This window comes from Mastigoproctus giganteus, chromosome 1 (assembly GCF_048544385.1).
Source record: "Mastigoproctus giganteus isolate SK-2022 chromosome 1, ASM4854438v1, whole genome shotgun sequence".
Lineage (NCBI taxonomy): Eukaryota > Metazoa > Arthropoda > Arachnida > Uropygi > Thelyphonidae > Mastigoproctus > Mastigoproctus giganteus.
The window spans coordinates 243,584,334-243,597,566 of record NC_143575.1 but is presented as its reverse complement, the minus strand read 5'-3'; the positions used below and the strand labels follow the sequence as shown (position 1 = coordinate 243,597,566).

The 13,233-nt window shown below is 36.5% G+C and overlaps 1 protein-coding gene across 3 annotated transcripts in view; it reads right to left on the bottom strand.

The window, feature by feature from the left end:
* Window positions 1-13,233, bottom strand: part of SelT (selenoprotein T) — an 89,792-nt gene that overhangs the window by 42,732 nt on the left and 33,827 nt on the right. For all 3 annotated transcript variants that reach the window (XR_016547117.1, XR_016547119.1, XM_090376681.1), the window contains exon 3: window positions 2,781-2,868. Coding sequence is in view for 1 of the 3 variants with exons in the window: in XM_090376681.1 (XP_090232807.1) it covers window positions 2,781-2,868 (88 nt within the window). In the remaining 2 variants the exon portion in view is untranslated. The remainder of the gene's footprint in view (window positions 1-2,780; window positions 2,869-13,233) is intronic.

Genomic DNA, 13,233 nt, shown 5'->3' with positions numbered 1-13,233 from the left:
TCAATTCAGCGAGCACAGCTGCGAGTGCTGCACAAGCATGGGGGAAATTCCAACTTACGTAGAGTTCCATGGAATGCAACCCTTACGTTAATCGGGGAGTGGCTGTATTAGTATTAGACACATAGTAAACAGTGAACTTCTGACGTGCAAAATGGAAGACAAAAGTTATTTCTTACTTCAGGAAGCTGCAAAACAGTCCACTTTTTACAATTTCATTGCCAGTGGCAGCAGCAAAAGATAAAATGCTTAAAAGACACCCAATGCCTGATCCACTTACCCCACCACTAATTTCATCAGGCCTGCATTTCAAGTCTAAGGTAAATGCTAATTTATTGGGTTTTTTTTTTCTAAGATGTTTTAACTATTTATTAAACAATATTTATAAAACACGCATTATTAATATAAAAATCAAGTATAACATGAAATAGGAAACTCAATGGTTGGGAACAAATTACAGGAAATCAATGTACGAGGAGGGTATCATAAAGTTCATATCGTTACCTAGAAAAATAGCCCTAGAAAGGTGCAACTTCACAGGAACTTTAATCCTTTTCTATGTACTCTCCATATATAGTAACACATTTCTCCCATATATGGATCAGCTGTTTAATGCCTTGATCATATAAGTCTGCACTTTTTGCCTGAAACCACAATTCCACTTTGAAGACTTCCTGAGGCTAATCAAAGTGACATCCATGCAATGGTTTTTTTCATTTCTTGAAACAAGAACTGAAGGTGCTAGGTCAGGAGAATAGGGTGGGTTCTGCAGTAGTGCAAAGTCACACTGGGCAACAAAGATGGTGGTGGCAACGGAGTTGTGAGCCGATGCATTGTCTGAGAGAAGACAGACACCTTTGATTAACATTACATGCCTTTTCACCTTCAAAGCATCGTGTAACTTTATCAAAAGATTTCTGTAGTATTCTCCGGTAAGTGTGGAACTGCGAGGTTCCTCGTAGTTCCACACTTACCGGAGAATACATTTCTCCATTCATTTGTGGTAAGTGTAGAACTACGAGGTTCCTCGTAGTTCCACACTTACCACAAATGAATGAGGAACCTTGTGGTTCCACATTCATTTGTCACCAACCAATGAAAAAAGTTCTCAACATCCACATTACACACATCCAACAGTTGGCGGGAACGTTGCATGCAACATTGCTTCTGCAAAGGCGTCAATAATCTTGGAACTCATCGTGCGGAGACCTCAGACATGTGCAGATGGCCAAATATTCTGCGAACAGACCTATAACTAATTCCCACTGCATTTTCGATGAAATGAATTGTCACACATCTGTCACTCAGCACCAGCTGCGTAACCTTTGCAACTGTCTCACTATCTGTGGATGTCAATGGCCTTCCTTCTCTTGGCTCATCAAAAACACTGGAACTCCTGTTTCCACTTTTTTTCAGTGTCATAGGATGGGCAAATCTGCCCATACAGCTTTCATTTCTTCACCAACTTCCTGAGCTTTCTTGCTTTGCAAATGCAGGAACTTGATCATTGCTCGACATTTCACTTTGTCAACCATAATGTCCTTCCTCAGATTCCAGGCTCCACCTCTAGTGTATGATCACCTACAGGAATTAAATTTCACGTTAGTTATTGAATATGTAGACAAATATTAAAAATATTTATATTAAAAACAGCATATTCCTATTGATGTTTTATCGAGGTCAGGGTATGAACTTTTCGATACCCCTCGTATTATTAGTTTCAGCTTAAATATTTTCAACGTACAATGAGTTTTGTGGGACAAATTACCATCAGATGTTGGAAGCCACACTGTGTATATATAAAACATACCAATAATAAGTTTTTTTTTGAAAAAGAATACGAGTCATAAATACAGATTCTCTAATTAAGTAGTATCTTTAATTTTGACATTCTGCAAACGTTAGCCCAATTTATGCAACCATGATTTTGATTCTCTTGTTAATGCTAAGATGAGTCCTATGGACCAATTCAACTTTGTGCATATTTACAAACTGCATGTGCTCTAAGGTCAGTTTGTCTGTTTTGCAGGGTAAATACTAGAGTTTACTGTTAAGTATCTCTACTATCATTGAGAGAACCAACTAACTTTGAAGCATTTTCGAGTAGAACAATGGACAAAAATGCTTGGAGATCTCAGTCTTCAGTGGGCTTCAAAAGCTAGACATTTTTTTGTATGTACATGAAACCAATTAAAATATGAGAAGTACAACCTTGGATTTAAGTACAATATCATGGACAACAGTTGGATGGTTTGCATTATAATGTTCTTTATAATATCAGTGTAACTACACCATAGTTTACCCATAAGTTTAACTACATACGTAGTGTAACGGCATCGTTTAGATTTTATCTCATATTGTGGCTACCTTCATGAGATACCAATTATTGCACTACTTCAAATAAATAATGTTTCTCTAACAGAGGAGACTACTGTTATTTATTCTCAGTGGGCACCACCACCCGGATGCATGTTTGCTGTAATGTCAGAGTGCTATCATCCTACAAACGATGCCGTTACACTACATACGTAGTGTAACGGCATCGTTTAGATTTTATCTCATATTGTGGCTACCTTCATGAGATACCAATTATTGCACTACTTCAAATAAATAATGTTTCTCTAACAGAGGAGACTACTGTTATTTATTCTCAGTGGGCACCACCACCCGGATGCATGTTTGCTGTAATGTCAGAGTGCTATCATCCTACAACTAAAAAAAATTTCTAATTCTTGTAATTTTTAAAAATTCTATTATATATATAGAATAAAAATTAAACTTGCCATTGAAGGAAATCTCAAATGCACCAGTAGATACTAATTGTCCTTCAATAGTGTTGCTAAGAAAGAAGATCATCAAGCAAGCATACATCTAAAAGAGCAAGGGGATTGTAAAAATTAGATATATCTCAGAATGGTAAGAATATATTCAAATTTATTGCACTAAGAATATATTCAGCATGTATACATTTTCTGAAAGATTACTTTTTTTGTTAAATGTACAGCATGTATACATTTTCTGAAAGATTACTTTTTTTGTTACCCAGACACAAAAGGGTGGCCAGTTTATTAGATGCACCGACCTAATAGTGAGTAGTACCTCCTCCAGTTCTCATTTTTGTTGTTATTTGGTTTTTAGGAGCATTAGCAACTAAGGCCATATTGCTCCGGGGATATGCGGTGGTCATTCCCTGACCTTTCCGCTTCCTCCGTATTTGGTGGTCACGGGCTCGAACCCTGCTTTAATCAAGAAGCGTGTGCTACACACTGCTACTCCTGCCCACCTGGCTACGGAGGCACCCTAGTTCTCATAACATCTTAAAGTTGTGAGAGCAAAGATTCCACGAAGCACTGAAAATGTTAAGGGAAAAAGCCTATGCAGACTTTACTCAGATTGGATAGTGACAGATCCCTGTCAGAAAGAGTTTGCTACACCTCATCCTACATATGCTCAATCGCATTGATACGTGATGAATGAAAACAGTCACTCTCATGCACTTGGTTGCCAACAACGTTCAAGCAGGCTGTGAAATTAATTCAGATGATCCAATGTGTCACAAAACACTTCCCATACCATCACACCCACCATCAGCCTGCAAGTATTAATACCTAGCACAACAGATCCATCAATTCATGTTGTTACTGCCATCAGCACAGAGCAACTGGAATTTGGATTTATCAGCCCAAGAGACCTTTTTTTCCACTGCTTCAATACCCGATGTCAATGCTTTCCTTTGCCCACTTTAGTCATTGCTGCTGTTTTCAGTTGAATGGAATTTCGAGAGGTAACTTGCTGTTATATCCCATCTGACATAACCCTTTACGCACCACTGTTATACTGCACTGTCATTTGATTGTTGCTGTCTGTTAGAGCACAACATCCTGCTCATTCTGTGTTGGCCTCTCACATCGATAAGCTATTTACATCCACAAGCCTGTCATCGGTTGCTGGTACACTACACACTATATTTCAACGTGTCTGCCACTAACTATCATACCATCCTCAAAGTCACTCTGATTGTGCTTTTGACCCTTTCACTAAAATGCATGCACACTATCCCTTGGTATATGACTACCTGCTTTATATAGCGTGGTACAAAGACATGATGCTGTTTCTAACAGAAATTAGATAAATTTATACTTATAAGAAATCGTAAATGTGTCTCAATTCCCGAACAGTTACAGAATAATGGCTATCTAAATTTTATAAGTGGATGGTAAAAAAGTAATAAAATAAAAAAAGAGCAAATAGATACATACCTAGTAAGATGATTGTTCATATTAAGAATACAAGTACAAGCAACCATCAATCTTTAGTGGGAGATCTCTACTACCACTAAAAACTGAACACAGTTTCACCACCAAGGCTTGGGCATATGCTCAACAAGGGTTCGCACAATCAAATTGTGTCTATCCAATGATTAAGAAGAAAGAGAGCTTTATAAATAGCATTCATACATGGTATATGCCAATGATACGCATAAATAAGAGTTCTTCCATATTAGCATTCTCTCCCCAAGACAGTAAGATAATATCAGTGACAGGTGTATATTTATAATTGAAAAGTACTTGAACAAACAGCAGTCTACTGGTTACAGCAGTCTATTAAAAAATTAAGAAATGGTATTGATAATGGTATTTATTTCTCTCTAACTTGATTATAAGGCTAATCCTTGGTGGTCTCAAAATTCAGCCCTTGGTTTTCAGTGGTAGAAATATCAAATGCCATATAGTGTATGATTTTTATTTGATTTCAACTACTGTGTTGACATATAACACCACAATCCTACATTACTGTATTAAAGATGGATTTTTTTAATTGAAGTCTTTTGTAGCATTTTGTACTTTAATATAACTTAATGTACTAACTTTAAATTTGTATAACATAATATGAATAACTTTTATTATGAACAAGAAATAACTGTAACAAAAATTACAAATTAATGCCACCTGGAGAAAAATTTTAAATTTGAACACAATATAGTAAAAATATTCAGTTTTTTTAACTCCCCCCACCCCTACTTGATAAAACTAAATAGAAATAGCCAAATTTTTATTAAAATTTGTACAGTTGTCAAAATGTATTTCAATATTTTGACCATTCACCAGGTAGTTCTCAAAGTTTCTCTGAAACTTTCTCAGTTGTAGATTTAAGACAAAAACCTTGTGTTTAAAACCATCTTTCTAAATGAATATTCTTATGGGTATACAGCAGTATGACTGCTGTCCATCCATACTATGTGTTGAAAGGGGTGAGTTCAAATTACATCAGTAGAAGAATTCCTATAGCCTTTTTTTAAGCTATAACTGAGTCAGCTGACTTTGGGTGAAAGCCGCACAGTTCCCCCAGAAAAAAAAACAAATCTAAAATAGTTTGCAATTAATTCAGATGATAAAAAAAAAAAAAGATAAAGTGCAGCCATTATCAACCCACTGCAGGATGGAAGCCTCCTCAATAATTCATGCTGAGGGAAATGGACCATAATCTGCCACGCTGGTCCAGTGCGGGTTGGCAGTTCGACCGTATTCAGCAATCAGGGGCTTGAACCCCGGTCTACTCAAAGAGCGTGTGCTACTGCACTCCCGCTCCTGACCACTCGGCTACGGAGCCCTGTTTTTAATGCTGTTTTGTCAACCCACTTCTTTCCACAGCAGTGGAATATCTACCTTGTGAAGCCTGTCCCCAAAACTCAATCTCCTTCACTTCTTAAGCATTACCGGCCAATCTCCAACGCCTCAAGTCTTCTAAAGCTCCTTGAGAAGGTACTTCTCCCCGTTCTAACTAAACAACTTCTTCCACTCAGATGATAATCTTCCATTCAGATGATAATCCTTGCCAAATTAAAAAATGGTATTGCTTCTAGAAAGCATGTAAAATGCTTTCTAGAAGATAAAAATTGATTAAGTCACTATAACCTTGCCTATTTCATGCATGGTGGAGTACTGATATGAGTGTTTAATTTAACATTCTGGATCATACCCTGATCCATGAACTGAACTTTCAATAGCTTATTTGAAAGGGGAAAAAAGCACTAAGATTTTAAACTTCTTTTAACCATGTGTTTCAACTCTAGCAGTAAGCTACAGAATCTTGAAATAACTGGGAGTAAAGTGGAGGAGAAATTGTTGAAGATAAACACAAGAAAGGCACCCGGGGTGGATGGGATCTATCCAGTTATATTAAAGGAGGCAGCAAAGGAAGTAAGCAAACCCTTAGCCATAATTATGAGAGCTTCCTTGGACTCAGGGGAGGTACCCATAGACTGGTATTGTGCAAATGTGACCCCAATTCACAAAGGAGGATCAAAGGCTGACACAAGTAATTATAGACCTGTGAGTTTAACTTCTGTTCCAGGAAAATTAATGGAGGCACTGGTTAAAGAAGCACTGCAGGATCATCTAGACAAGACTTCAGTTATAGCTCGGACACAGCATGGTTTTGTTAAGGGGAAGTCTTGCCTGACCAATTTGATTGGATACTATGATGCAGTCACAAAAGAACTGGATGCAGGGAATAGCTTTGATATTATATACTTAGATCTTAGAAAGGCTTTTGATACTGTTGCACATGGAAGACTGCTACACAAATTGGAGCAGTGTGACATTGGAGGCAAATTGCTGCCATGGATAAAGGGGTGGTTGAGGGGGAGAAGACCGAGAGTGGTAATCAATGGACACTGCTCATCGTGGACTAATGTTATTAGTGGAGTCCCTCAGGGCTCAGTGTTGGGTCCATTATTGTTTTCTGTATTTATAAATGATATTGATGATGGTATATCAAGCTTAATGTCCAAGTTTGCAGACGATACAAAGGTTGGCAGGGTTGTCAAGGACACTACTGACACTATGCTGCTGCAACAGGATCTGGAAAGGTTGAGCAGATGGGCTGAGAGGTGGCAAATGAAGTTTAACATTGACAAATGTAAAGTACTACACATGGGAAACAGCAACCCCAGAGCAACGTATCAACTCTGTGGTACTACACTGACAGTGGTAGAGAATGAAAGGGACTTGGGGGTGGTTGTGCAGGCAGATATGAAGTTCTCTGGGCAGTGCAGACAGGCTGCAAGAGTAGCTCATGGAGTATTGTCAATGATATACAGGAATTTTTCCAGCAGGGATAAGGAGGTGATTATTCCCTTGTATAAGGCAATGGTCAGGCCACACCTAGAGTACTGTATACAGGTCTGGAGGCCTCATTTCAAGAAGGATGTAGAGCTGCTGGAACGAGTACAGAGAAGGGCAACAAGATTAGTGAATGGAACAAAGGGGTGCTCTTACGAAGAAAGGCTTAAGTTTTGCAAATTACAGTGTCTGGAGACTAGGCACCAGCGAGGTGATCTGAATGAGGTGTATAAAGCCGCCTTGAATGGTTTGAGCATGCTCAATGCTGATGGGATTCTTCCTCTACCTCAGAATAATCACCTGAGAGGGCATAAATTCAAATTGAGGAAAAACAGATGTAGGATAGACGTGCGGAAATTTGCCTTTAGCCAGCGGGTGGTTGGTTGGTGGAACAGACTTCCATCCCTTGTCGTGGAGGTTGATAGCCTAAATAAGTTTAAGACTCAGCTGGACAGGTATTTTAAACGAACAGAGGGGTGAAGTGGAAGTGGGTTTTTTTTTTTTTTTTGGCTGATGCTGCATAAGCTTGCTTTCTTGCATCGAATGCCTCTACTAATGCTAATGTGCACTAGAGAAGTACCTATGAAGAAAACAACAGGACATTGCTGAACTCATCTGTTTTTAACTTTATCAGCCATTTTTCAAAAAAAGTTCAGGTCACCCACAATTTTCTCATTCTATTCATGAGTTACCAATGATGAATACTGCAACTTTTTCTTAATTATTCATGTTAGTTCCCAACAGAACTTTATTTATTCTAATTCCTTCTATAATATATATGTATATATATATATATATATATATATATATATATATACATATATATATACATATAATTCGAATTAAATCCAAATGAATCAAATATTAGACAGCAAAAGTAAATGCAAAATTAAATGAAAATAAAAATTAAAGATAGCAAAGCAGACATCAGTGGCAGCAATCATGCAAAAACCACAACACGTTGCATGTATTTAACTTTAATAAAATGTAAGGTAAAAATAAAATAAATGCCAGTAAGCATGGCAAACCAGTAGAGTGAAGATAAATTTAACATATAAAAAGAGGAATAATGTACTACTGGAGAAACATTCCTAAATAATTTAGAAAATAGAGTCCAGATTAAAAAAAAATAATAATAAAAGATTAAAAAAATAAATTTCTTTTAATCTGGACTATTTTCTAAATTATTTTGGAATGTTTCTCCAATAGTACGCTATTCCTCTTTTTATATGTTAAATTTATCTTCCCTCTACTGGTTTGCCACACTACTGGCATACATTTTATTTTTTACCTTACATTTTATTAAACATTAAATACACACAACATGTTGTGGTTTTTGCATAATTGCTGCCACTGATGTCTGCTCTGCTGTCTTTATTTTCATTTAATTTTGCTGTGTAATATTTGATTCATTTGGATTTAATTTGAATTATATTCACATGGTAGTAGTGCGATGAATTGCTCATGCTGCCCTCTATGCCTAATCTATTTCCAGATATATATATGTTTAGCGGCTGCTTTGTCATTTAGTAGTGTGGTTCTTGTCACATGAGTATTACCTTTTCTGCCCCATAATTTCAACACAGCATATGGACCACCATGACAGAATGATCATAGTATCATTCTGTCATGGTGGATCTGTTTAGCGTTCGAAATGCAGTGGCTCCCTGAATATTATAGTCTCGTGGTCCACTGATGAGATGGGGCATAATGGCTAGTCTTTTCTATGCAATTCGATATTATGGTATGTTCCACTATTTTTACTTATCTGTCTGTATTGTTGGTAGAATACATTTACATATAGTGACATTTCATGTAATTCAGAAACAGGTGCCTATCACAGGAGGCATCATTAAATTTATTTTAATCTGGACTCTTATTTTCTAAATTATTTAGGAATGTTTCTCCAATAGTACACTATTCCTCTTTTTATATGTTAAATTTATCTTCACTCTACTGGTTTGCCCCGCTACTGGCATACATTTTATTTTTATCTTACTTTTTATTAAAGTTATATATATATAAATTGACATAAAAAAAGTAAAAAAAAAAAAAGGAAATGAGACAAAAAAAAAAAAAAAATTAGAGAAAGAAAGTGAAGGAGACAGAGCAAAGATAATTAATAAAATATGCATAAGAAATATATAATTACAAAATTAATAAAATAAGGATGTTGCCACACAACTTACAAAACTGGCCTCTCATCAGGTGCCAACAGCCAGGATTGCAAGCAAAATAGTGACGTGTCTTCATTTCTGATGTAAACCACAAGCCAAAGGGTAAAAAGCATAAGCATAAATAAAAATGGGAATAAAATTTAGTTAACAAAATAAAAACAAGAATTAAAAAGAGGGGGGGAGGGGATTATAGAAAATGGCTTGTGAACTTTACATTTGACACATGTCAACTGCAAATTCACAAGCCATTTTCTATAAAACCCTTTGGCTTTTGGTTTACATAAGAAATGATGACACATTATTTTGCTTTGCAATCTTAGCCAGTGGCACCTGATGAGAAGCATTTTGTAAGTTGTAATATTTACCTTATTTTATCAATTTTCATAAATATATATTTCTTATTATGCATATTTTATTAGTTATCAATTAATTATTTTCAGTCCATCTCCCTCACTTTCTTTTATTAATTTTTTTTTTGTCTCCCTCTAACTTTTTTTTTTAAAATCTCTTTATTGTCCATACTCTTAAATTTATAGCACTTGCTGCCTATGACTGCACTAGATTACTTCCCCATTTTTCTACCTTCTTATTTCCACTTTCTTGTTATTTATTCAATATACAGTGAAACTTCTCCTAACGGACACCTCTCGTTAACGGACATCTCTCTACAATGGCCATTTTCAAATTCCCCAACTCACCTCCATTGGTTTTAACTTGTTTGCAGCTTCTGTCTAGCGGACATTCTCTGTAACGGACGCGGACAGGCAATCTGCACTGTTTCGTTTAGATTAGCACTTAATTTGATCTTCCCATAACGGACAGTGGGCGAGCTCACGGCCCTTTTTCTAGGAACGTTTCTTCCACGTATTGCCTCAATCGTGTGTTTATTTTCTATTTCCGATTCTCTGAACCCATTTTCAATGGTTCTAAACCCATTTTCAAGAATTTTAAGGCACGTGTAAAACTTCTGATGAATTCGGTGTGTGCAAGGGGGGAGGAGGGGGGGGGGAATTTGGTCGGCCTTTCGTCTTTTCAGTTTTGTTCAGTGTCGTGTGAAGTGCACAATGTCTTCTCGTAAACGTTTAACTTTAAAAGATAAAGTCGAACTCATTAATGCGTATGATCGGCAATAAAATAGTGTTCGCAATCTCGCTACAAAATTCAAACTCGGGAAGACGCAGGTAAGCGACATCCTAAAGAAAAAAAATTAACTGCTCAAACAATTTTGGCAACACGGAAATGATCAGGTTCAAAAATCATTCCCGAAAACTGTTGGACTTCAAATTTGTCGCGCACGTGCTAAAAAAATTCCCATTAATGGGCCTATTATTAGGGAAAAGGCTTTGGAGGTTGCGAAATCTATGGGAGTAAATGAGTTCAAAGCTTCTGTGGGATGGCTAGACAAGTTCAAAACTCGGCATAAAATTTCTTGGAAAACCGTAAGTGGTGAAAGTGGATCTGTTGATTCTGGGGTTGTAACAGAGTGGACCGTCAAACTGGAAGATTTATGTCGTGAATTTGAAGCTAAGGATATTTACAACTGTGACGAAACAGGGTTGTTTTTTAAAGCTCTTCCTGAAAAAACAATGAGTCTAAAAAACAAAAAGTGCCAGGGCAGAAAAATTTCTAAGGAACGCTTGACTTTACTATTGTGTACAAATATGCTGGGAGACTTTGAACAACCTCTTGTTATAGGAAAACCACAAAATCCTCGTTGTTTCAAGGGCATAAAATTGAATCTTTTGGATGTTGACTGGAAGTCTAATAAAAAAGCGTGATGACACGAGATATGAGCGAATGGATAAGTCACTTTAACCAAAACATGATTCGTCGAAACAGAAAAATTATTCTTTTCATGGATAATGCTGGATCTCACCTGCACATTGAATTGCCTAACATTCAAATCATTTTTCTGCCACCAAACACATCTGCAGAGTGTCAGCCCTTGGATCAAGGGATAAAAAATTTTTAACTTCACTACAGAAAACGTGTTTTAAGACATCTCATTGCAAACATGAACGATGTAACATGTGTGAGTGACCTTGCAAAGAAAATCAGCATCCTAGATGCGATTCAATGGATTTCCTCTTCAGTAAATGCAATTAGAAAACAAACTGTTGTGAACTGTTTTGTAAAGTCTGGCTTCTCAAACGCAAAAATTGAAGTTGTGAACAGCAATGTGGAGCACCAAGAAGAACAAGTACTTCAACATCTATTGATAATGTACGATACTTCCGCTACAAGTGACCTTGGCTACAAAGGTATAGACTCAAACCTCACTACAGAAGATGGTGCTATAGATATCAATGACATTATCATCGATATTTTTCGAGAAGTTCCTCATGAGGATGAAGAAATGGAAGGAGGTCATTCTGTCGAAGAACATATTAACGACGAACCACCGATGAAAATAGAAGCGCTCATACAAATCAATTGTTTAAAAATGTTTTTCGCCGCTGAAGAAGATACTGAATGACTTTCGATGGTTTCTTCACTCCAAACAAATGTTGAAAACAAAATTATCAGCCGGAAGAAGGCGCAGAAGAAAATAAGTGATTACTGTATGCATTTTTCTTAAGATAAAGTCATAATATGCATAGCACAATTGTACGTATATTATTTACAAAAATATTGCGCAAAATCTGTATATAATTTAATTTAATTTTACATTAAACGTTTAACGATTTTTCTTTCTTTCTTTTTTTTTTTTTCTCCCTCAGACTTCTTGTTAGCGGACACCTCTCTCTAACGGACACATTTTCGTTCCCCATGGCTGTCCGTTAAAGGGAAGTTTCACTGTACATATATGTATGTAATGCTGGTTGCAACCCACTGATGGATAGTGACCTGCAGTTTAAAACACACTGCTCTAGTACACTGCTAACTTTTAAATGTTTTTGTTTGATAAACATAAAAAAAAAAAAAAAATCACACGGGTGACAGTTCTGAATCAAGCCACGCACGCTTTTTATATTCTTTTGTTGTTTATCAAACCAAAACAAGCAAAAGACAATAACATGAAACAAGTTAAACATTTGACATTTTTATTCTTAGTGGCCTGAAGTAGTTTCCAATTTATACCACCACTTCAGTTTTTCGATATCGTATTTTTATTATCAATGACAATGTTCAAGGTGAATCCCATCGTACAATTCTCTACTTTTATCATAAGTTATGCCTTTTTCACAAAACCTAATTTTTTTTTTTTTATGAAAACCCCAAACACGAAAGGTATCAAAACCTATAGTACCTATAGTACCATGCATGGGTTGAAGGAGAAGTGGGGGGAAATGCTGGAAACTTTGCTCTAGAGACTAAACATGGGTTTCACCACTTCAAGCCTCCAATAAGCAAAGTGGTGGTATTTCACCGGTTGATGAAAGTCATCTACCACCTATGCGAATATAAGAACAATAAATGAGATTATACCTGTCCTATTTAGAACCCATATGGATATTATGCCCTATGTCTGCCCTGTTTCACAAATAGAACAAAAAAATTAAGGATGACCACTAAACCTTTTTTGAAATATGGCTGTAAAGTTCAATAAACAAATGCGTGCAGCAATGTCATGTTGTTCTCTTCACTGGCACCTGTATGGTGCATATGGTTATAATCCATGTTTACAGTTCAATTCAATCCAGCCCAACTTTATGACACTGGGAGAAAGGATTACACTCACACTGGGATACCTTCTATTTCAAACCTCCATCTTGAAACTATTCTCATTCAGAGCTAGTGACAAATTCAGCATATTACCTATTGGTAATAGGCTGAACTTCAATACACCACCAATACTGTCTTCAGGAACAGAACATAAAAACATCTACTGATCCAGAACTTCGTATGAAGAAAAGGTCAAATGTCATTTTTTAGCTTTACAATTCACAATAATAATGAAATGTATAAAAAACTTACCAACCGGACTCAAAGAA